At 34.9% G+C, this 27124-nt stretch overlaps 1 protein-coding gene across 4 annotated transcripts in view; it reads left to right on the forward strand.

Annotated features, from left to right (window-relative positions):
* Nucleotides 1–27124, forward strand: part of NCAM2 (neural cell adhesion molecule 2) — a gene marked incomplete at both ends in the record, with an annotated part of 489199 nt that overhangs the window by 402221 nt on the left and 59854 nt on the right. For all 4 annotated transcript variants that reach the window (XM_082625378.1, XM_082625379.1, XM_082625381.1 and 1 more), the window contains one exon: nucleotides 2834–3007. In XM_082625378.1, coding sequence (XP_082481504.1) covers nucleotides 2834–3007 — 174 coding nt within the window. The remainder of the gene's footprint in view (nucleotides 1–2833; nucleotides 3008–27124) is intronic.

The following is a 27124-nucleotide window of genomic DNA, read 5'->3' on the forward strand; positions in this document are numbered from 1 at the left end:
ATGTATGTATGTATGTATGCATGCATGTATAAATTGTGTATATCAAATATTTTGTCCCTTTCTACAAGAAATTCATAATTTAGTAGTCAGTGGGTGGTTGGAAATGTAAAATCAGAATGGAAACAAATATTTAGGAAGATTTTAGAGTTGCAAATCATAGGCACACTTTGCTTTTTAGTCCGGTAACAGAAAGAAGAGGCCAATAAATAATAAATGTAGCGCTTCCCTGGTGGCGCAGTGGTTGAGAGTCTGCCTGCCGATGAAGGGGACACGGGTTCGTGCCCCGGTCTAGGAAGATCCCACATGGCGCAGAGCGGCTGGGCCTGTGAGCCATGGCCACTGAGCCTGTGCAACCGGAGCCTGTGCTCTGCAACGGGAGAGGCCAGAATAGTGAGAGGCCCACGTACCGCAAAAAATAAATAAACAAATAAATAAATGTAAATTAAAAACCAAGGTAAAAGTCAACAGGTCTGAAAATAGACTATATGGCTAGAAAAAGATGCCCACTGGCTTATATTTTGGTGATGGTACTTTTGTGCTATGAATAAAAACCTGGTTGGTGTACCATGTCAGGGTGTACAGCTTAGCAAATGGTGTATACTTCTGCCCTGAGGGTAAGAACCCAGAACCGTATACATGTCATATGGTCAAAAGTAAGAACCCAGAAGAATCACATTTCTTTCTCCTTCCCTAGTACAAAAAACCTTTCCTTTTGAAGTGCATCCTCAAACTAAAGGTTAGCATTGCTGTGATGTCCAACCTAGACCTAGTTGACATTAGAGAGTCACTCAGCATGAGGTGAGAAATTGGCCGTCTTATTCAGAACAATCAATGTGTGTGTGTCTTTTACCCCTCTTCAAACTTTAGATCAAACCTACAGATGAAAAGAACCTATAGTTATAACCCAGGGATTAAAGAAACTTGTAAAACTATGATCATGTTTATATATCACAACTTAGATAAATTATTAAGATAATTTAAAATGTTTACTTCCAGATAAGATTTTAATAGCAGCATGACTTTGAGATGCATCAGTATTCTGCACATTTATTTCTGAACCTTAGAGTTACAGCATAATGCACTTCATAGGATCTCCAAATAATTTACAGTTACTAATTAGAGCTGAAATGTACACTGTTGCATTTTTTACAATATTAATATCTAAAAGGCCGTAAACTTGCCTTCTTGGCTCTTGCCCAGTATCATTTATAAGGCTTTTTTTTTTTTTTTTGCGGTACGTGGGCCTCTCACTGTTGTGGCCTCTCCCATTGTGGAGCACAGGCTCCAGACGCTCAGGCTCAGCAGCCATGGCTTACGGGCCCAGCTGCTCCACGCCACGTGGGATCCTCCCGGACCGGGGCACGAACCCATGTCCCCTGAATCGGCAGGCAGACTCTCAACCACTGCACCACCAGGGAAGCCCATAAGGCATATTTTTATTTGACCTACAGTGCTCTCTTTTAACTTTAGCAAATAAAACACATTTGACTTTTGACAGCCATTGTAGATTTTTATATGAATGTTTGATTATATCAGAACAAAAATTTACGTTTACTACATTATTTTCAATCAAGTGTTTTTTTCTTTTTGTTTTTGTAGAGCTAATTCCAGAGATGGAACTGTATATTTTATTTACATATTTATATAACACATGCATATAATTTACATAAACTGAGTGTAAATTTCCAATCTTTATGATTTTTTTCAAATGTGATATCGAAGAAAAAGAGGGAGAGATTGAGAGACAGAAGGGACTGAAAGAAATTCCTTTAATGTTTAACATGCCTCTAATTACTCATGTTTCCAGAGCAAAGGTTTCATCGATTTCCTCATCAAGACTTTTTTCCCTCTTATTTTCTCCTGTTGCCTGTTTGACCTCTCAGATAATTCTTTATAAAGCTTTGTGTACTAGAAAATAAAATGAAATTTCACCCAGGATATCTTCTTGAGTTTGAAATAATGTTAGTAATGGATTAATACAAAAAAAACATAGAAGAAGAATTTTGTAGCTGTCTCCCTGAAATACAGGGATTAAAACTTAAATATCTTTTTTTTTTTTTTTTTTTTTTTTTTTTTTTGTGGTACGCGGGCCTCTCCTGTTGCGGAGCACAGGCTCTGAACGCGCAGGCTCAGTGGCCATGGCTCATGGGCCTAGCCGCTCCACGGCATGTGGGATCTTCCCAGACCGGGTCACGAACCAGTGTCCCCTGCATCAGCAGGCAGACTCTCAGCCACTGTGCCACCAGGGAAGCCCCTCTAACTTTATTTTAATTAACTGATACTTAAGTAAAATTTTAAAAGATAGTTTACAGTTTTATTTAGTTCATAATGACAATTTATCTAAACTTAACACTTGCCACCAAGTTATTAATATAATTTTAATAAACAAAAAGGAAATAAATCTCACATTCTCACAAAAGCTAATTCCTTATGCTCATGATTCAGTAAAATCTATTCTTATATTTTAATTGTGCCTGCATTTTCTCTCTCACACACACACACAGACACACACTAATGAGCTTGTTTCCTTGAATGGAAATAGAATGCGTATATTGTATAGTAAAGGCAGAAGTAAAATTATTCTCTCAATAAATGAAATTTGATATTGAATAGTTTACTCTTTATTTTCTATAGTAATAAAGATTGACTAATATATACCTTCTTGCAATTTGAAGAGATCATTCAGCGGTTTATGCAAGCTTTGTAATTCAAATATATTAAGTGATATATGCATCAATTTTCTTTTATTCCTAGTTCTCAGAGCACCATAAGTCTTAATAATGGACATCCACATTACTTGGGTTATATTTCCTTTGTTTTTATTCCTTTGTAGATGTGCCATCCAATCCCTATGGAGTGAAGATTATAGAGCTGTCACAGACCACAGCCAAGGTTTCCTTCAGCAAGCCGGACTCCCATGGAGGTGTGCCTATTAATCACTATCAAGTGGATGTTAAAGAAGTGGCATCAGAAACCTGGAAAATAGTACGCTCCCATGGAGTTCAAAGTGAGTCAATGATTTCAAAGTGTGTTGGTTAATTCAAGCTGATCTTCAACATACCTGTGTGATTAGCTTTTTATTTTCCTTCAACATGCTATTTTTCTTTCTTTTAATGAGATAGGATTGGAAAGAGGTTCCCACTGTCTTATTCTTCTTAAGAATACTTTAATAAAGAGTAGAAAAGTTTCCATCTTTAGTAAAGATTAAAGAGTTTTGGGAATTCCCTGGCAGTCCAGTGGTTTGGACTTGGCACTTCCACTCCCATGGGCCTGGGTTCATTCCCTGGTCAAGGAACTAAGATCCTGTAAGACTTTTGGCTCGGCCAAAAATAAAAAAAAAAAAAAAAAAAAAAAAAAAGGTTTAGCAAAATCACCAATGTTTAATTCCAGGGGAAAAATTTAGTATTTAAAATTTGGGTGTTTGAAAACAAATTGCTGACAGGTTACATTTGATGGCTGAATATTATCAAGTGTGTGTTTTCCATTTATTAATAATATTTCTTTCATAAGTAGGTGTGAAAGTCATACTGTAAAATGTATGTCTTGTATATATACTCATGAAGCCATCTGTAAAAATTGACCTTGTGTACCAAAATTTACTTCAAAATTATGTTTTGAAAACTCAAATTTTTACTGCATGTCATAAGATTTTGAATAATAGAATTAGCTAGCTATGAGAAGTTAGAACAGTTTGCAACAGTTCTTTTCACTTATGTAGAATTTCATCATGTGAATATGTGATTTTTTTCTCCATTATTAGGAGAAGAAACTAAATTAGGGAATAATACTAAATTACCAGAGTTGGACTCTGTTAATTGTGACATAGAACTACATCTTGTGGCCCAAAACGATAGTATAAAATAGCGAGGAATGTACTGCTGCAGAGTGTTCCTCCTTTGCTGGCTCTGCCTTGACCCTAAAATGTATGGTTTGAAGGTTCTATAAAAGGCATGAGCCCTCCTGGGAAGAATTGTCCTAGTGGACAATGGAGACAGAACAGATAAAATCATTTGAGGCTCACCTGTGTTGGCACCTGCTTGTTCAGTTTTGACTAAAAGTAACTATAGGTTTTTGATAGAAGTGTTGGGAATTTTGTCAATCAATCATCAATCATTTACACATTCTTCAAGTAATGCCTCCAAACAGGTCAGCTCTTATCACTGCTTTTAATGATGAGAAATTCTGGATAGTTAATGTTATTTGTGCACATGTTATGTGGTTCAGGAGAGAAGATGCATAAAGTTCATGCACAAAAAAATGAATGAGTGAGTTCAAGGACGTTAGTAAAAGAGAACATTATCCTAGATGCAGGAGTCATATTTTTTTAAGAAAGAGAAAACAAGAGAGGGTGAAAGGTGAGAGACAGAAAGAGAAGATATTTCTGACAGTAGAGAACATTGATAGTGGGCACTCCATCACAGACATGAAGAAACAGAATGTGAGGTCTGAACACGATACAAATTACACTCGGCAGAATAGTACTGCCTCACCCTGCCCCTCCACCCTGGGTTAGAGGGAGGAAGTGAATAGATTTTCCCAAGACTTCTTACAACTTTGCAACACCATGGAGAATTTATCATGGCTTTGGACTGGCCAAGTTTTTCAAGTTCAAAAACCTGATTTTGTACCCCATGTATACATCGCTCAGAAGCAAATTTCCATGCTTATAACAGTGGTATATAATAACAAAGAACATTTGGTGGTTTACTGTGAGAAATCACTATCCCAGAAATGAGACATTCAGAGTCTATACAATGAGTACGTATGTATATTACATAGGCAAGAAAATGTGAGTCAGAAGTGTGTTTTGGTGAGTCTCTAATGTCAGAAAATGAAGTTACATGAATATGGCATTTAATGGCTTCAGACTGGGACAACTTAAAGCTTGCCAATACGACCAAAATACTTTAAGTCCCATGGCTGGAGCTTTCTCCCCTTTACATGAGGGAAATATCTGCACTGATACATTTTTTTTTCTTTTTCACGGCTTACTCTTCTTTCAAAGATATGTTAATAAGTTCCTTGAATCAGGTTACAATCATGTAACCAAACTACTGCATGATCTCAACTCAGTGTAGTACAAACGCGATTTTTTAATCCAATTACTCATTTCATCATTTTTGGGGAAATTTCCTTTTCTGTTATTTAACATCTTTAGCAGACACTATAGATTTATGGTCCTCTTCAAGTACAAATACATTCAGTTAAGTCCCACACAACTTAAAACTTATAAAGTCCAATTTAGCACTCATATTTTCTCTGGCCCCCATACAGCTGGATCTTATCCTGGGGAGCTGAGAGTGGGAAGGTGGCATGAACTACATCTTCTCTCTGGGGAAAAAAAAAAAGAAGTCAAATACCTCTTATTTTTTCTGGTGCTGTAATTCTCCTCTGGCTGTGCCTGCCACCTGTGCTCTCTGTGATACCACATCTAAGTACCTGTCTCCTGGGGATGCATGTGTGGGGTGCAAGCACACCAGAAGACTTTTTGGAGAGAGAGTGTCCTCAGATGGAACAGTGCTCAGCTTGACCTCCTCGCCCTTGTCTCAGTAGGTTTCACTCTGAGTGTAACTATAGTCCATCAACTTTATGGAGCATCCATTTGACCTGGGGAAAAGTTCCACATCCTTATTTAGCTGAAATATAAGAACCTAGACTGCCTCACAGGTTTCCTCTTCCAGAAGACAGATTAATGTTCTGTAAAAACAAGAATTCCAAATGAGGATGGAAATGCCAAAGTCCCTCCAGCTCCACTTTTTGCTGACAAATCCAATGGATCTTTTCATCCATTTGCATTATCCTCACCTGCCAGAAGGGAAGAGAAACCTCTCCTAGGAGGAAGGTGCACTACTCCAATAGAATGATATTCTTCTCCGTGTCGTCTTCTGCTTATACAGAGTGTGATGCAGTGATATACAGAATGTGATGCAGTGAGATTGGGGGTTGGAATGTTGGGACTGAGGTTCCAGAGCCAGTTCAGCCTCTTCTTATTCAACTCTGCGGGGGGATGCCTAACATTTTCTCAATTGCTTAGTATTTTCCTTCTCTTTCTTCTCTTTATGATTTATCGCAGTTGAAAATTCCAAGACAGCAGAAGCAGGCCCATGCATTTCCATACCACTTCTTGTTGCTGGACTGGTGTCATTTTTTCTCCTTGTGATTAAGTGCACTTTAGTAATCTGATTTATTTAATGTTGAATTTACACTCTATATCTCAAATGACAAGGTGATCTCATTTCATGTATAAAGACTCAAATCTTTAAGTGTTTCATCTTGCAGCCCTAGTATTTGGTTAACAGGCAGGAATGTAAATATGTAACAAAGAGAAAAACATAAATGCAAAGGGTAGCCAGGGACGAGCTGGACAATCCCACTGGAACCAATCCTAATGATCTAGAAAATGTGTATCTGGCATTTGCTCTTCCTTTAGCAAAGAGATGTACCATTTTTGTAAAGATATAGTAAAGATGGGAGTAACATAAAGAGATACAGTAAAGATCAGAATAACAAATGCTTTATACTGATAAAAATACGAAATATGGAATGTATAATCATAGTCATGTTTTCTGTAAAATTTACATCAATAATTTGAATGTTAGAATATATAACATCGTTTAGATTTAAACTTTCTACCTTAAGCACACATATTTTCATTGAGTCACTACGGTTTCCTTTAAAAGTGATACTTCAACCTTGCTCACATTTTTCCAACCAGACAGGCTTACGTCCTTTTAACAATGCCTAGAATTACCCTTTTACCCTGGCCAACCTACAATGTGCTCTCACAATCAGTCCTTCTTGGAAGTGCTTTCACACTAAAATTCTCTCTTCCCCCAGAATGAGTCTCCAGCAAGCAACAACATATTTCTTACATTATATTGTATTTATATTTTAATATATTCCATTATATCATATTCTACTTCTTATACTACAAATCTCTGATTTATCTTTTCTCTTAGCTTATAAATTCCATGAGTGGAACTAGTATGCCCATTCATTTCAGTATTTCAAGTGCCAAAATATACGAGACTAGAGGGTAGAGGGAATGATGAAATTTGGTAGAGGTGGGAGAAGGGAAAGGATTATTTTATAGCACCTTATTATTGAGTCTCTATAAGGTGAATCTGTTATATATCCCCCTTTCAATACATTTGTGTCTACAGAAGCAGCAAGGTGTTTATTAGGGATCGACATCTTTGAAAGAAGAGGGGAGAAACAAAGCTGGGGAAATGGAATAATTGAACTTTAGTGCAGGCTCCACAAAACCTCAGTCAACTGGATGAGGATCTCTCAAGGCAACATTGTCCATCTTGGATGGACCACTTCACTTATAATAGATGGTTATTGAGCAACGTGACCTTAAGATGTAGTGGGTCAGTAGGCAGGTCTTGATGGGCAGCTCCAGTTACATGGCCATGTCTGATTGTGATCCCTTAGCAGGTCATTTCTTCTTGCTCAATTACATGCCTGGAATTTTTTTTAAAGGTATGTAATTCTGCACAGAATATAGTATTACCTTGCTCATGAAACCTGGAGACTTCATTGTGATTCTCCCCTGGGAATGACCACAAATTCCACAGACTATTTCTTCCCATCCCTAATACATCAAACAGCATTCGGTTCACTGCATCAGTCATATGGCCCAAGTGTCAGGGCAGCTTGAATCACTGCTTGGACCTGTTGCAGTGCCCCTTTCTGCTGTGGTCCCAGTTCAATGCTGGCATGGCACCCTTGTGCACAGTTTAGTGCCTAGGCTCCATTTTCCTCTGTACATCTCAAAAGCCTAATGCATCAAACTCACTGATGAATACCCTATCAAATCTCCTGCCTCATCAGAGACCCCTACTTTTGGTATCAACTGTTCCATATTTTATTATCCAGTAGCAGACACAGAGATGTAGTTTGGACTGCAAGGTATCTTGTAAAAGGAATTAGGGCTTTGATCAGGCAGGAGGGAAATTGGACTGTACTGGAGGCATGATAATGCCTCAGCCCACCCATCAAGGAAGTCTGGAATGAGGAGTATTACATTCTGTAGAATGTCCACCTTAGGCTAAAATGGCCAGTCCTTTATACCCTTGCTTCCTTCTTTAGTCAGATGCAAGCTTCTCCAGGAACAGTACAACTGTGTTAGAGACAGCTTTTTGCACCTGAGGCAAACCCTAACCGTCTGCAGCCTGAATTATCCCCAGCTAGGCAGCAAATGGGAATCTTAGCTGACATCTCCATATTTACTATAGTATCCTCTTTATTATGCATCTATTTTAAATAAAATCCCCAAAGCTGATCTAATTTCATATATCAAAATCTTGTTGAAGTTTGAATTGTGAGGTATAATAAATTCTGCAATGCATGTATTTATATATAGTTATGAATATGTGTATACACACACCTAAGAATTTATGATCTTCATTTATTTAGCACTATTTCTCAGTTTTTTCTATTGCAAAATATTTCTGTCAAATAAGTCATCATCACATTTAAGTATGGTTCCTTTGCCCTCAAAATGTTTTCTAGGATATTTCAAAGTCATCTGTTAGCTGACTTGAGAAACAACATTGGTTTATATTAATAAGTGAGCAAATTCTCATTTAGTACATGAAGATGTACTAAATGATGTTTTGAGTGAAATTACTCTGAAAATATATTCATTTCACCTCACACTATATATAGTCTTCTAAAATGGTCAGGTTCTTCCTCCTTGCTGAGGCAAAATATCAGTGATCAGGCAATTAATGTAACATTAAAGATAACTAACATTTCTGTCTTAGTTTAGGCTGCTGTAACAAAATGTCTTCAATCAGGTGGATTAAACAACAGATATTTATTTCCCACAGTTCTGGAGACTGGGAAGTCCAAGATCAAGGTACCATATAATTTGAGTCCTAGGAGGACCCTCTTTCTGGCCTGCAGGTGACCACCTTCTCACCATGTCCAAACAGAGAAGAGAGAGGGAGACAGAGAAAGAGAGATAAAGTGTGCAGAGTGCACAGGTGTCTAGTCCTCTTGTTATAAGAACACTAATCTCTCCACCCTCATGACCTCATCTAAACCTAGTTACCTGCCAAAGACCCCACCTCCAAAAGGATCATATTAGGACTTCAACATATAAATTTTTGGGGGGGAAGGAATACAATTCAGTCCCAAATATTCACTCTTTTGCAATCATTGTGGTGAGAACTGAAAATAAAGTCAATAGTCAACAAACTGAAGAATTTGGTAGTATCAATATATTCTGTTTTACAGAGAATAAAGCTGAGGAAAATCGATATAAAGGAGAAAACTGAGACTATAATGTGTAGTGTCTTATCCCTAAGGTCATATGGATGAATAACATTGAAATTAAAATTCAAACCCAGATAGGAAATCTGATTTCAAAGCCTACACTATTAACTATTATGGACTTTGTATCTTTTATTCAGTTAAGAGTTGAGAAAGTGGAACACAAATTACTGCCTTGTAGAATATGAGATATATATATATATATATATATATATGTGTGTGTGTGTGTGTGTGTGTGTGTGTGTGTGTGTGTGTGTGAACTGTTGTGATGTGTTTTTGATAGCTAATGGGAGGTAGTTTTATAGATAATTTAAGGGGTAATTTGCCTGACAGAGTTAAATATGAATTAGAAAGGTGAAATATCACTGTTATTTGAAAGTTTCTTATTAGAAAATAATAAAGCTGAAGGGAAGGGAAGGGAGGAAAAACAAGGCAGACATTTTAAGCATGTTTGTTTATTCCACCCCATATATGGATGGTTGACTAGACTACAGCATGACAGTAAAGTCCAGAAAATATATGATAAATATTATGTGTGCGTGAGTTGTGAGATTATATGATGTAGTAATTGATTATTTCAAAAGAATATCAATTGAGACAAAAATAATTACATAGTAGCTTCTTTCCTTTGTGCTTCAATGCATTACAGACATAAGAATCAGGGTAATTTACTAAAAACATTATTATAAGGGAGCTAGAGAATGTGGCCCAAGTACACCCTCTCGGGTGTAGCTTGATTTAAGGGTGAAAGTTATATGAACTGAAGCAGAGAACAGGCTTCAGAGATAGTGAGAATCTCAAAAATTGTATTCAACTTCGTAATTGTCCATATATATATATATATATATATATATATATATATATATATATATATATATATATATATATATATATATATATATATATTCTGGAGAGGAGATCCATAGCTTTCATTCATTCTCAAACGATTTATATTAAAAATGTTCTTATTTCAACTTTGTTTTCAAATTACAGTTCAGCTGAGTATACAATCAAACTTGATAGTTACTTTCTTTTGTAATCTAAGGAGAATATTTTATTATCTTCTGGCTTCTGTTGTTACTGTTTTGAAGTCTGCTGTTAGTTGTCATTTTTTTAATAAAGAGTACAGGTCTTAATGTGGATTTCTGTATTTGTTCTGCTTGGGGTTCAGTTTGATTTCTGAATCTGAAAATTCCTATCTTTCATCAGCTGTGGAAAATATTATATCATTACCTTCTTGAATATTCTCTTCACCCATTCTTTCTATTCCTTTATTCTGAAAATCTAAGTAACATGCTAAACTTGTTATTTGAAAGCTTAGAATACCATCTCTCCTTACATATATTTTATTATGTTTCATTCTTTTATTATGATATTCAGCTCTGTCTACTAGCTCACTAATTCTTTGTTCACTTATGTTTAATCTGCCATTCAACCTCTTATTAAGTTTTTAATTCAATGTTCACATTTTAAGTTACACAATTTCTATTAGTTCATTGGCTTGTTTCAGCAGAATCTCACTCAGAGTGGCTTATTTACTAGTATATTTTATGGTTTTAGGTTGTGATCTCTTATTTTGCTCATCTTCTTTACTGGGAATCCTACAAGGCCTTAGGTTTGGGTGTATTCTTCCACAGAAGATATCTGTTTGCCTCTGGAAGTTACCCTGGAGCATTACAAAGCTGGAAGCACCAGAGCACCCTAAATTAATTTCTTGATTTGGGGTATTCTATGAGAGTACTATGAGAGCAGGTTTATAGTTACTGATTGTGATTGTCAAACAAATATTTATCTACCACCTCACCCCGCCCAATCAAACTAGGATTTGGTTCAAGGCCAAGCCAGACAAACTGTAGTTGCCAGTAGTCTTGTGTGTGTGTGTGTGTGTGTGTGTGTGTGTTTTCTAGCTCACACTTTTAGTTTCATCCAATAACTCAGACGTTCCTTGCTCCATGCAAGAGCCCCATCCTCAAATCTCTCTCATATCTTCTTTCCCCAGTGATGATATTCAACATCAGTCTGTGTGAAAGCTCTCAGTTATCTGAGTACCAGTGATGTCTTCAACAGGACTGCAGAATTGATAGAAATGCAGTTCCATGGCTACTCCTCTAGTTTTGTATCTCCCCGTCCACTTCATTTTTGATAGTTTAGAGTTTGCCTTTCTTTTCTGTGAGATAATATGTACATTTAAACAGATTTTTGGAAATGATGTGTATAATCTGTAATTGTACTTAGAAAACTTGTTTCTCTGACTGTGTAAGTAACCCTATGCTGAAACTCTGAAGATATATTTTAAGGCCCTCATATATTTTTAAATAGTGAAAAAAATGCTAATTTTGTGTATTTGTTTTATAGTTTCTGCTAATCATTCATTTTAAACTTTAAGAGCTCTTTAAAACATAATTATACTCATTGCCTTTGAGGCATTTGTTAAGAGATAGATTTAGGTTTATCTATGAAAAGACACGTGCATATGGTCATGAACGTTTCAGCTACTACTTTTTTTTTTTTGACCTCAGAGTGGCTTTATGTTTTTCTAATTTATGTTAGTTTAGTGGATCTTTAGTTACTTTTCCTTGTTCATAAATATCTGTAATTCATTATATACTATTCATGTATCTGCTTCTAATTGCTGATATCATGACATATAAATAAATATCAGTTCTCACTTGATTGTAATGTAATTCAGCAGGAAAATTTTAGCATCATAATTTTCCTGTTAGTAGATTCTGATTCTAAATGACTCACTAATTAATTTCCTATGAATTACACTTGCTCACTCCGTACCTGGTCCTAGGCTTAGGGGTCAGTTGAAGCCTAGACCTATTATTATATTCTTCTCCAAGATTTAGCTGAAACCTTACTGATCATCCCAATCACTGATGTGACACAAAACTAATTTTCAAAACATAGAGAATTGTGAATAAATCAGATATCAAAAACTTAAACTATTCAAATATAGAATGTGAGTCATTCTGACATTTAATTTTGAGTGAAAATCATGTATACAGGTGTAGCACTGTTTGGCTGGGAGGGCTACATGACATTCATTACCGTATCATTTAACATTTTGTAAGTGTGTTCTATACACCTCATTGGGCACAAATGAAGAGAAAATAATAGTCTTACAAAACAGCTACTCATTTTTCAGTCTTCAAACTCAAAATGAAAAATTAATATTTTAAAATATCAAGTTCTTTTTAACAGAACATGAAACAGTTCTCTCAAATAGCATAATCTCTTTCTTTTGATTTGTGAAATGTTTAGCCAGCTAGAATCACACATAGAAGTCCTTCCATGTCTACCAAAATTATTAAATGCTCTGCTTTATTTGGGTCTAAGCTTATAGTAGAATTTCCCTTTGTTCCTGAAAATAAGGGAGATAACCTTTATTTGAAAATAAGAGCATTATCTAAATAAAATTCCATTGAAACTTTTATTTTTCCAAATTCTTGCCATTTTCACTAATCAAGGAATGTAGTTATTGATTACAATTTGGAAATAAATACACAGTTGGATTTTTTAGTCCTGTCATTGTGTAGTTCCACTGAACCTTCAATATGGCTTTGCAGGATGCAATTTCAGTGTGTATATTTAAATTTTAGATGTAATTTTAACATTATAGTATTTAGTTTGTAAACACTATAGTTAAAATTATGAGCATGCTTCATTATTACATATAATTCCAAACTTTTTGTCCAGGCTTTAATTTTAGCAAAGGATCTGTTTAATTAAAATTTGAAAGAAAAAAAAATCAATTTATATGGTAGAGAAAGCCATTTTCATTTTTTTAAGAAAAGTAGTATTCAATAAGCATCTTTTCCAAGATTGTTTTGAAGTGTGTGTTTGGATTTTTATAATACATGCCTGTGTCTGATAGATCAGCAAATTGATTTTGAATAGAAGTTTAAATTGAAATAGATTGAAGATTAGCGCTACTCTACTATATATTTTTTTCATTTTAACATTTATATTTTTCAATTTTTCTGTCAATTTTATAATTTCTAAATCTTTCATTTTCTGATCATTTCATATTTCATGAGTACTATATATTCTCTCTCTGATAATTGTAATTATAGTCTGTTTTCAAAGTTGCTTCTGCTCCCTAATTTTTTTCCTAGACTTATTTTGTTGTTATTATTGTTATTAATTTTATTCTCTGTCATTCATATTGGAAACTTTTCTCAAATATTTGGTGATCCTTGTCTGGATGTGTATACCTCAAAGTGAGAAAAAAACACCACTAAGCTCTGTTTGCAAGGGCAGGGCTTCTCAAGCTTTGTGATCAGATGGGTTTATGATTCTCCATCAACAAAGGTCTGTGAAATGTCAGCTGTTTGTAGATATCTTTTTTTTTAGGATTTTTAGTTATTATCTACATATTTGACTACTGGAGCTTTGCAGAAAAGCAGTTTATGTTAGATGGTATCCCACAAATTTTTGCCAGCTCATCAGTTCCAAACTCCCTCATATTTATAACCCCATAGTCTAAGCTTCCTTGGTTCATTTTATCTAGATAATAAACATTTCATCTTCTGTTGAGAGAGAGGAATTCATCTTCCCTTAAATCTGAGACAAGAATGTGAAAGTACAATTGTTCAAATGTTTGGTGATCATCCATTTCTTTGTTCCCATGTTTTGGACTTGAAATTTCTGAGACTTTCCAGAGTTCTGTAGGTCTAATCAGTTTACCTCCACTTGCCATCTCATCTTTATATACATATATTTATTGTTTTGTGTAATGTTTTTTACATTTGGGCTTTTTCAAGTTTTAAAGCACAGACAATATTATATTAAAATTAATTCATTAATATATTGATGGCTATAATATTGACAATACCCCTTTAGAAAAATGAGCATATCAATGTTTCTTACTGAGTAATGATTAGTACGTATAATAAGCTAAATTTTAAAGCTTTATTTTTTTAAAGCTTTATTTTTAAAGCTTTATTCCATGGCTAGTGAGGAAAAACTATCACAGTTATCTTGGAAACTGGCTAGTGCCATATGCATACTCAGAGGAAATTTTGAATATAAGCTTAAACTTCAAAACTTGACAGTTTTTCTCAACAAGAACCAGAATAACAAAGGCCATTCACTATGGACACAGTGTAAGGTTGCATATATTGTATCATATACAACTACAAGAAGAGCTATTTACATTTATTATGAGGTCAGTATTATTCAATATGGCAGCTCTGACTATTGGTAGATATTTCTTCATTGCATAAAAGAACCTATTAGAATCCATAAAGTAATTTGATCCAACCAGTTCTATAATGGGACACATGTTATTTGATATCCACCTGAAATTTTATTGTTTAAAACCCCACTAGTTATGCAATAGATTTCAGGTTATTCAATAGCTCCTGGATTCTTCATTGGTACTTGAGGAACATGTATATGTGCAGTGCTACATCTCTAAATGGAGTACATAATATTGAAAGAGGTCATATTTCTATTAATTGTCAATTAATTTTTTAATGAAAATATACAGGATTGGGCTTCTTTTAATCTGAATTACAAAATTCAAAAAGAAAGTAATTGTTAATGGAAACATTTTGTTAAAGTTATTTCCTATAAAATTTCTTCCTTGATCATTGTTGAGTATGAAACATTTTGCTTCTGTTAGTATTTAAAAAGAAGGCCAGTGATATTTAAAATATAGATTAGGGCTTCCCTGGTGGTGCAGTGGTTGAGAGTCCACCTGCCGATGCAGGGGACACAGGTTCGTGCCCCCATACGGGAAGATCCCACATGCCGCGGTGTGGCTGGGCCGTTGAGCCATGGCTGCTGAGCCTGCGCGTCCGGAGCCTGTGCTCTGCAACAGGAGAGGCCACAACAGTGAGAGGCCCACATACCACAAAAAAATAAAATAAAATAAAATATAGAGTAAAAATAATGAGAATGAGCATCAAACTTTAACTAAAGTAAGCCCATACAAATATTTCTTCACATGCACTTTGCCATATTATGATGTTTTCTAAGTTGTGACTTTCCTAAATTTATGGGGAATTTTCTATGTTGTGTATGGTGCCACTAAAAATAAAGAAATAATCAATATGTCTTTATGTTACTTAAAAACTTCCTTTTTAAATTTTTTTTGGAAATGCACCTCAGAAGATATCACTGCATATAACATGATGATAATTTTAGGTCTTTTCTGTCTCCCCTCCTTTCAAACCACACACATAGAGTGGTTTATTTTAACTATAAAAATGAATTTTCTTTTTTTTTATTTTTCTCTTATCTTTGTGTTTTTTTCTTTTATGGGTGTTCTCAAAACACATATTGCTATACATTTTCTTTTGTGATTTATTAGCAGATATCTTTCATAAACAATGATTAAAGAATTCATGTGATCCAATGATATGAATCTGTGATAGCTACTTCATGTAATATATCATTTCTCAACAAACTTCTTTGCCTACCACTTGTAATGAAATGGGTCTAAAAAGGTGTTCTGGTTTGTTTGCTTGTTTTCTGTTTTTTGTGGGTTTTTAAAAATTATCTTGTAGTTTCCCAATAGCTAAAAGATATTTTAACATCATTTCAAGTTACACTTTAAGATTTTTATTCCATGTTTGAATCCATGTTACTTATAGTTGCCTGAGTGAAACTGGATTTCCCTCCACATGTCATACTATTCAGTTTCACAATTTTAGAAATAATTTAAAATAATCATTACTTAGTGTTAGATCTAAGCTGCTACAGATTTTTAAAATTTAATAAGCTCCAATGATTTTTTAAGATTCTTTACAATAAATATTTTTTATGATTATACAATTTCCAACATAAATATGCCTAAATAAAAATGGCTATCATTTCTAAGTGGCTATATTTCACATGGTGAAAGGCAAAAGAGAAATTGATTGCAAAAATTATCTGTCTATGTTAAACACAAGTGCAATAAGCTCTTATGAATTGCAAAAAAAAGGAAGAAAAATGTAATCCACAGTCATTTCATATTTTACACTTCTGCACAATAGGCAAAAGTGACTGGTAAATGTCTCTCTTCTAAAGTGAAAGGCTTAAGAATCAGAACTATTAATAATCAGATTGTTTAATCTGATTTGCTCTGAATTCTCATTATTGCATCTTGCTGTAAATATAATGTGCTCCTGTGAACTAAAGGAAAAATCACTGAGTTTTATCCAGCTTATAGTGATGAGAATTTATGAAGATCATCAGCACGGATTTACATTGTTCATTCAGATGAGAATCCAGGAATACAGGAATAAGTAAAATATTCCAAGAAAGAGGTTGTGCCCTCTAAAAGCTTAGGTTAAATCTTGAAATGTATATACAGAGTTATCATTTTTATTAGTTTATAGTTTTTATTTTTATATGTAATTAATGTCTTTGAGAAGAGAGAATACATTTTCCTCATGTTCAGGTTTATGAGGACTTTTTAGATTCCTTGCTTACAAGTGATTTTCTGTACTCTGGTTTTACAGGCTGGGATACACGTGTGGGACAATACAAAGATTTAACTTTAAGATAGAGAATCCAAGCTTTGCATTTCTTGGCTGGTTGATCTTCTGAGCCTCCATTTATTTATCTATGAAATGTAGAGTACACCCAAACTGGCCAAGTCTAAGTATTCAATGACACACCATCAAATGGGAATTGAATGGTGGACTTTTTGCACAGGCAAAAAGTTTTACTTGGAGAAGTAAAATGTGATTTAATTATTCAGCAACACAAGAAGAGACTCAATAAATTAGTGATAAAGGATAAAAACTGTAGATTTAGCAAGTGTCCTTTATTGGATCATTTTTTTCCTTTTTTTTAACATCTTTATTGGAGTATAATTGCCTTACAATGTTGAGTTAGTTTCTGCTGTATAACAAAGTGAATCAGCTATATGTATACATATATCCCCATATCCCTTCCTTCTTGTGTCTCCCTCCTACCCGCCCTATCCCACCCCTCTAGGTGGACACAAAGGACTGGGCTGATCTCCCTGTGCTATGCAGCTGCGTCCAACTAGCTACCTATTTTACATTTGGTAGTGTATATATGTCAATGCTACTCTCTCACTTCATCCCAGCTTACCCTTCCCCTCCCTGTGTCCTCAAGTCCATACTCTATGTCATCATCTTTATTCCTGCCCTGCCCCTAGGTTCTTCAGAACCATATATTTTTTTATAGATTCCATATATATGTGTTAGCATATGGTATTTGTTTTTTTCTCTTTCTGACTTACTTCACTCTGCATGACAGTCTCTAGATCCATCCACGTCTCAACAAATGACCCAATTTCATTCATTTTTATGGCTGAGTAATATTCCACTATATATACATGTCACATCTTCTTTATCTATTCATCTGTTGATGGACACCTAGGTGGATTCCATGTCCTGGTTATTGCAAATAGTGCTGCAATGAACAATGTGGTACATGACTGTTTTTGAATGGTGGTTTTCTCAGGGTATATGCCTAGTACTGGTATTACTGGGTCATAGGGTAGTCCTATTTTTAATTTTTTAAGGAAGGTCCAGATTGTTCTCCATAGTGGCTGTATCAATTTACATTCCCACCAACAGTGCAAGAGAGTTCCTTTTTCTCTACACCCTCTTCAGCATTTATTCTTGGTAGATTTTTTGACGATGGCCATTCTGACCAGTGTGAGTTGATACCTCATTGTAGTATTGATTTGCATCTCTGTAATGATTAGTGATGTTGAACATTCTTTCATGTTTGTTGGCAATCTGTATATCTTCTTTGGAGAAATGTCTATTTAGGTCTTCTGCCCATTTTTGGATTGGGTTTTTTGTTTTTTTGATATTGAGCTGCATGAGCTGCTTGTATATTTTTGGAGATTAATCCTTTGTCAGTTGCTTCAATTGAAAATATTTTCTCCCACTCTAAGGGTTGTCTTTTGTCTTATTTATGGTTTCCTTTGCTGGTCAAAGGCTTTTAAGTTTCATTAGGTCCCATTTGTTTATTTTTGTTTTTATTTCCATTTCTCTAGGAGGTGGGTCAAAAAGGATCTTGCTGTGATTTACCTCATAGAGTGTGCTGCCTATGTTTCCCTCTAAGAGATTTATAGTGTCTGTCCTTACATTTAGGTCTTTAATCCATTTTGAGTTTATTTTTTGTGTATGATGTTAGGAAGTGTTCTAATTTCATTGTTATACATGTAGCTGTCCAGTTTTCCCAGCACCATTTTTTGAAGGGGCTGTCTTTTCTCCATTGTATATTCTTGCCTCCTTTATCAGAGATAAGGTGACCATATGTGTGTGGGTTTATCTCTGGGCTTTAAATCCTGTTCCATTGATCTATATTTCTGGGGGGTTTTTTTTGTTTTTTTTTTTGTTTTTTTTTTGCCAGTACCATACAATCTTGATTACTGTAGCTTTGTAGTATAGTCTGAAGTCAGGGAGCCTGATTCCTCAAGCTCCACTTTTCTTTCTCAAGATTGCTTTAGCTATTTGGGGTCTTTTGTGTTTCCATACAAATTGTGAAATTCTTTGTTCTAATTCTGTGAAAAATGACATTGGTAGATTGATAGGGATTTCATTCAATCTGTAGATTGCTTTGGGTAGTATAGTCATTTTCAAAATGTTGATTCTTCCAATCCCATAACATGGTATATTTCTCCATCTGTTTGTATCATTTTAAATTTCTTTTATCAGTGTTGTATAGTTTTCTGCATACAAGTCTTTTGTCTCCTTAGGTAGGTTTATTCCTAGGAATTTTATTGTTTCTGTTGCAATGGTAAATGGGAGTGTTTCCTTAATTTCTCCTTCAGATTTTTCACCATTAGTGTACAGGAATGCAGGAGATTTCTGTGCATTAATTTTGTATCTTGCTACTTTACTAAATTCATTGATTATCTCTAGTGGTTTTCTGGTAGCATCTTTAGGATTCTCTGTGTATAGTACCATGTTATCTGCAAAGAGTGACAGTTATACTTCTTCTTTTCCAATTTGGATTCCTTTGATTTCTTTTTCTTCTCTGGTTGCTGTGGCTAAAACTTCCAAAACTATGTTGAATAATAGTAGTGAGAGTGAGCAACCTTGTCTTGTTCCTGATCTTAGAGGAAATTGTTTCAGTTTTTCACCACTGAGAATGATGTTGGCTGTGGGTTTGTCATACATGGCCTTAATTATGTTGAAGTAGGTTCCCTCTATGACTACTTTCTGGAGAGATTTTATCATAAATGGGTGTTAAATTTTGTCAAAAGCTTTTTCAGCATCTATTGAGATTACCATATTGTTTTTATCCTTCAGTTTCTTAATATGGTGTTTCACATTGATTGATGTGTGTATATTGAAGGATCCCTGTTCTCCTAGGATAAACACCACTTGATCATGGTGTATGATCCTTTTAATGTGCTGTTGGATTCTGTCTGCTAGTATTTTGTTGAGGATTTTTACATCTATGTTCATCAGTGATATTGGCCTGTTGTTTTCTTTTTTGTGACATCTTTATATGGTTTTGGTATCAGGGTGATACCAAACTCTTCAAAATTCTTCTATATTTTGAAGAGTTTGAGAAGGATAGGCGTTAGCTCTCCTCTAGAAGTTTGATATAATTCGCTTTTGAAGCCATCTGTTCCTGGACTTCTGTTTGTTGCAAGATTTTTCTTCACAGTTTGAATTTCAGTGCTTGTGATTGGTTTGTTAATATTTTCTATTTCTTCCTGATTCAGTCTTGGAAGGTTGTGCTTTTCTAAGAATTTGTCCACTTTTTCTAGGTTGTCCATTTTATTGGCATATAGTTGCTTGTAGTAATCTCTCATGATCCTTTGTATTTCTGCAGTGTCAGTTGTTCCTTCTCCTTTTTCATTTCTAATTCTGTTGATTTGAATCTTCTCCCTTTTTTTCTTGATGAGTCTGGCTAATGGTTTATCAATTTTATTTATCTTCTCCAAGAATCAGCTTTCAGTTTTATTCATCTTTGCTATCATTTCCTTAATTTCTTTTTCATTTATTTCTGATCTGAACTTTATGTTTTCTTTCCTTCTGCTAACTTTGTTTTTTTTTGTTCTTCTTTCTCTAATTGCTTTATGTGTAAGATTAGATTGTTTATTTGAGATGTTTCCTGTTTCTTGAGGTAGGTATGTGTTGCTCTAAACTTCCCTCTTAGAACTGCTTTTGCTGCATTCCAGTGAGAGGACTAGGTTTTGGGTTCTCGTGTTTTTGTTGTCATTTGTTTCTAAATAGTTATTTATTTCCTCTTTGATTTCGTCAGTGAGCTCTTGGTTATTCAGTAGTGTATTGTTTAGCTTCTATGTGTTTGTATTTTTTACAGTCTTTTTTTCCTGTAATTGATATCTAGTCTTATATCATTGTGGTTGGAAAAGATACTTGATATGATTTCAATCTTCTTAAATTTACCACGGCTTGATTTGTGACCCAAGATATAATCTATCCTGGAGAATGTTCCATGAGCACTTGAGAAGAAAGTGTATTCTGGTGTTTGTGGATAGAATGTCCTATAAATATCAATTAAGTCCATTTGTCTAATGTGTCATTTTAAGCTTGTGTTTTCTTGTTTATTTTCATTTTGGATGATCTGTCCATTGGTGAAAGTGGGGTGTTAAAGTCCCCTACTATGATTGTGTTACTGTCAATTTCCCCTTTTATGGCTGTTAGCATTTGACTTATGTATTGAGGTGTTCCTATGTTGGGTGCATAAATATTTACAATTGTTATATCTTCTTCTTGGATTGATACCTTGATCATTATGTAATGTCCTTCTTTGTCTCTTGTAATAGTCTTTATTTTAAAGTCTATTTTGTCTGATATGAGAATTGCTACTCCAGCTTTCTTTTGATTTCCATTTACATGGAATATCTTTTTCCATCCTCTCACTTTCAGTCTGTATGTGTCCCTAGGTCTGAAGTGAGTCTCTTGTAGACAGCATATATACAGGCCTTGTCTCTGTATCCATTCTGCCCATCTATGTCTTTTGGTTGGATCATTTAATCCATTTACATTTAAGGTAATTATCAATGTGCATGTTCCTATTAAAATAAAATAAAAATAAGAGAGCAACCAAACCAATAAACAAATCCACCAGTAATAACAAGCTCTGAAAACTAAACAAAGATAAACATAAAAAATCAGAAACAAATCAGTCCAGACAGCAAACCCCAAGTCTACAGTTGCTCCCAAAGTCCACCACCTCAATTTTGGGATGATTCATTGTCTATTCAGGTATTCCGCAGATGCAGGATACAGCAAGTTGATTGTGGGATTTAATCCACTGCTTTTGAGGCTGCAAGGAGAAATTTCCATTTCTCTTCTTTGTTTGCACAGCTACTGGTGTTCAGCTTTGGTTTTGGTCCTGCCTCTGCATGCAGGCTGCCCTCAGGCATCTGTTCTCCACCCAGACAGGAGGGGGTAAAGCAGTGGCTGATTAGGGGGCTCTGGCTCACTCAGGCCAGTGGTAGGGAGGGGTACTGAATGCGGCATGAGCTTACACGGCAGAGGCCGGCATGACGTTGCACCAGCCTGAGGCACGCTGTGTGTTGTCCCAGGGAATTTGTCCCTGGATCACGGGACCCTGACAGGGGTGAGCTGCACAGGCTCCCAGGGGTGGGGGTGTGTGGATAGTGACCAGTGCTTGCACATAGGATTCTTGGTGGCATTGGCAGCAGCTTTAGCATTTCATGCCCATCTCTGGGGTCTGAGCTGATAGCTCCAGCTCACGCCCATCTCTGGAGCTCCTTAAGATGGTGCTCTGCGTTCTGTGGGCAGACAAGGTAGGTGCACCCCAAAACCATGGTCTCTTAACTATTAGGCAGGTCCAGAATTTTTTCTGGACTGCCTCCAGGCTAGCTGTGGTGCACTAACCCCCTCAGGCTGTCTTCACATAGGCAACCCCAGTCCTCTCCCTTGGGTCTGACCTCTGAAGCCTGAGCCTCAGCTCCCAGCACCCACCCACCTCGGCGGCTGAGCAGACAAGCCTCTCAGGCTGATGAGTGCTGGTCAGCACTGATCCTCCTTCTAGGAATCTTTCTGCTTTGCCCTCTGCACCCCTGTTGCTACATTCTCCTCCATGGCTCCAAAGCCTTCCCCAATGCCACCCCCCATCTCCACCAGTTAAGGGGCTTCCTAGTGTGTGGAAACATTTCCTCCTTCACAGCTCCCTCTCAGAGGTGCAGGTCCTGTCCCTATTCTTTTGTCTCTGTTTTGTCTTTTATCTTTTGCCCTACCCACATATGTGGGGAGTTCCTTGCCTTTTGGGAAGTCGGAGGTCTTCTGCCAGCATTCAGTAGGTGTTCTGTAGGAGTTGTTCCACATGTAGATGTATTTCTGTTGAGGAAGGTGATCTCCATGTCTTACTCCTCTGCCATCCTGAAGATCCCCCCCAAATCAGTTTTTCAAATGACCTTTTGTTTAGCATATATTTTTATGTCAATTAAAAAACTCTTTATTGACTTCTCATTCTGCATTTGAAATATCTAGGCTTTGTGAGGATTGGAGATAACATATATGATATGTATGATGTGTGTTCTGTTCATAAGATACTTACAATAAAATCTTCTCACAGTGGAACATTCAAATACAAAAATAGGGGGCACAATCAATAACAGAAATATATTTATAAATATTATTAAGAGGTTAAATAACTAAAACGAAGCTTAGAGTTTTTATAGCCATGGTACGGAGAGGAGTATTTAATTACAAAAGCTTAACTTATGCTCCCTGACAAAAAAAAAAAAAAAAAAAAAAAAAGCTTATAACATAAAAAAGAATGTTGTTCATATAGACATTTTGAGAAATTAGCATATTTGTGAGTGAAAAATAATATTCTGATTACTTTTAATCATCAAGAGATTTCATGGGTATTTTATAAAAACCTATTGTTTTAGATTATAGAAGAAAATTTTTTGTAATTATATATCTCTCATATTTTACATACTAAGTGGATCTTAAAAAAAAATCAATTGTGCTCCCCTTAATGAATAATTTCTCTTTGATAAGAAATATTATATTTTAAATTTAAAAAGTATGATTAGTTTATGAAAATAATTTTGATGGAACTTTTCTCTTTTCAAATCAAGGTTTTTACAAAGAGAGTATATTTCAAGAAGAAGCCATTTAATTTCAAGGGACAACAAGTACTTCTGTGTAAAATCTTGCATCAGTTAAAACTAAATATTAAATGACCATATTGTTTTTATGCATAGTTTATACTCTGATGAAAAAGAACATAAATAGAAATATAGTAAAGAAATAATTATGAAGATTCAGAAATGATGAGCTGTGATTTTAAAATAGTGTCATTAATACATTGAATAAAAGCCCCATACAAACAACACATAATCATCTGGTTAATTTTTCTTTCTACTGTTCATCAAAATATATATTCATATGAATTATTTATTACAAAAATATATCCACAAATGTTATTTATATTATAATATATATTTATACAAGTTCTATATTATGATCCATAAAAGTCTCCAAGGTACTTTTAAAAAGGTGAGATCATATTCTTTTGCAACTAATGGAATCTTGAAACACAGTATAATTTGTACAAATATAAAAATTTATATTTTCAAAAATAAATGAAAATACAATTGAACTGAGATGATTATTTACATAAACTGCTTAAGAAAACTTAAAGACACTTGTCATTAATAATGAAACTATCCCTGAAGCCATTCTTATGTATGTAAAGAATAACTGGAGTCAAAGTATTAAAAAATTCTACATTAGCAATAAAAAGGTAAAAATTTACTTTTATTTTTTTTTATGCCTATTGCAAACTTCTGCAGAAAGGAGTCAGAATTCTCTCCCTCAAAAAGAAAGCTTTTTTTTAATCTCGTTTTAATTGTTTAGAGAACAAAAGCTGAATCTCAGTTGAGAAACTTCGGGGATTTCATTATGTTTTCAGATTTATCTAAGGAGATTAACAACAAGTGTTATTTCGAATGATCACTTCTTTCCTAGACAAGCTTTGTGATTTCCCATAGCTATCTGACATGTTTCACAGTTCTTGACAACCTGAACAGTTTCATTTTAGGTGGATGATACAGCAGTTCTACATCGAGGGAGTCCTTATCTCCCTACATTGAATGACAGGAAAAATGCATGGAGACATCTGGTGTTTAAGAGAGTTAAGAAAACATGGCTAAATTTAATCTCACTTTAGACCTTTGCTCAGCATAATTAGTTTGTAAATATGTAACTTATTTTGCTCCAAGTGTTGTAAATATTCTGTAGCCTCTGCTTCTCTTGACAGCCAAATGGAGGAATGTACAATTCATTATCTGATCAAACTAAACTTATTTTGTTCAACTTCTTTTAATAAAGTTTGATTCCCTTCTTAAAGAGAGAATACAACTTCAGATTTTTCTCTAGTAATATAATTTCCATACTTGTAAAAATAAAGTTTAAAAAGTTCCTATTTCCCTTTCATTTGCCAGTTAAAATGCCATTGTTTTTATGCATTTCAGTATTTTGCTGTACTTTTTACATTTATAGCCAGGTGACAAAATGGCCATTTATGAAACTTAATTATATTTAAATCAAACAGAAACATTATATTAGTGAGGGAAATTAGCTTTTTAATAGAACCTGTCCCTGTTGCCATGTCAAAGAAAAATTCATTATTGTTTATAATTTTCAGAAGAATTGCAGTATGGTTTCCAAATCATGCTGACTGAATATAACTGTGAAAGACCTTAATGTACGCCATTTGTCCTTAGAGAACTTTTAATGGTTTGTAATCTAGACCTACTTCCACCTAATTTTTGAGTTTGAATTTCTAATAAATTGTAGAGAAAGAACCCATTCCCACACCTTAGTTTGTGGTTCTGTTGTTCTATTGTATGGACACATTTGGGAAAAGAACGTCTTTAATTAACTAACTTCATAATTTGAGGTGCTCTATTATAGAGTACACAGAATTTGTGTTTCAATTGGTGGTTTGCTTTCAAGCCCTACCTTGTGTATTCAGAAACCCTATGTTTGGTAATATGCCAGTAAATTATGGATGACTTCATGTATACATCCTCTCATTAAAGAAAGGCAAGTCAAATTACAGACGTAGGCTTTGCCTCCCCTGAATATTTTCCTTTCCCTCTCTTTAAATTAGTCCCAATTTATAGAGTTCTTTCTATTTCACACAGTAATCTTTATGTTCATACAATGTTAATAAGCCTCATAATAAGGGTTATTGTACCAAAACCTTTAGAGTCAGAACTCAAAAACAGACTGATTTCTTGTATATCACTTTGTAAAACTGGCATTAATGGGCTTATTTCCACACCTCTCCCCTATCATTTGGAAGGTCCTCTATAAGGCCTCCCTCATCCACTTTATGTTTAAGTGTTTTAGCCCAATGTTGTAATAACGGCTCAGTCATCATTTTGCCCTCTTTTCTCCTCTCCTCGGCAAACTGCCCTAATGTGAAACTCAGTCAGTAAAGAGGAGACTCCTGACACAGAACAGAAAGATAAAAGGAAACATGGGGAAAATCAGTTCTGACTTGATCAGAACGCAATTAAAGAAATAGGTTTCCCCTTGGCAGAGGTAGAGGGACACCCAAAACTCACAATTCCTATGAAATGCTAGAGAAAGAGGAATGCTGGCAATCCAAGCCAGAAAGAGGTTTTACTAGAATCACTCAGATAATTCAAGTAAAATATGGAGTTGCTTTGCTTTGTGTTTGTGTGTGTGTGTGTTGTTTTAATTGTTTAATCCAAGTAATTTCCTCAATTTTCCCTGATTTGATCTGCTCTGATACTTTGATAGCTCTATTGTTATGCATTTTTAACCTAAAAGGATGAAGAGTCTGATCTCCACACTTCTGATGAAATGAAGAATTTTATTTACTATTAAAATTGTGTGATTTAAATTCTGTTGCTTTTCTTGTTTGATTACATAAAGACAAACAATTGAATCTAAGCATTACCAGTTCCACACAGCTGAGTTACAGTCTATCTCATGATATTAAAACGATGGTAGCAGCTGCATCTTTACATCATAGAGCATGTCACATACCAAAGTTATCTGTAGCAGTAAAAGCATCTGTGGCAAACTCTCATATATTCTTGTGTACCCTACTGTCTGTATAGATTATCTGTGTAAATGTTAGGATTTATAAGTATCACTAAGACTATTTTGCCTGTAAACATAAAATATTTTTCCATTAAACAGAAAGTTAAAGATGAATAAATTTTAGATGATCCATTATTTTGTATCATTTCACAGTCTGTAGATAATATCCCCACTTGCATAAATAATTGATATACAGGGGTGATTATTTCATGAATCACAATTTTTTATCTATACCTTCTTTCAACTTATTTTTATACTTTGCTTCTATTACATTTAATAAAAGTGTCTTTTTAGAAGTTGAGAGACCACCTCAGTCCTAAGACTTGGTTGAATCTCAGTCAGTGGTGGAATCTGGCCCAGAGCCACATGACTTCTTTCATGAGTCTAAAGTCTTCATCACTAAGTATCTTATTACAAAGGTTATTGCAGTCTGGTTACTTCCTGCTGGAGTCTCTCATATGTCCATGCTACATCAAGTCATTCTTCATTAGGGTAAAGAAGAGGATAATCAGATACAAACTACTCCATTACAGTATTTATTGTCCAATGGCCCAAGCATTTTTATTACAAGTCCTGAAGAATAAACACACTTTCATAAGGCATTAATTTCTGCAGGTCTAGCTCACTTTGGCTTTAAATTTGCTATATTTATTAACTGATTAAATGATAAAATATGATGAATTTTTTAACTCTCGAATTCCTTCGTATGCTGACCTTGAGCAGAAGTTTCTCTCGTAAGGTCAATAGGATTCCAACTTCTTAGCATTTTAGCTGCCTAACTCTTAGTTTGATTCCCTCTCCCTTTCCATAATCTT

This window comes from Mesoplodon mirus, assembly GCF_964341445.2.
Source record: "Mesoplodon mirus genome assembly, chromosome: 6".
Lineage (NCBI taxonomy): Eukaryota > Metazoa > Chordata > Mammalia > Artiodactyla > Ziphiidae > Mesoplodon > Mesoplodon mirus.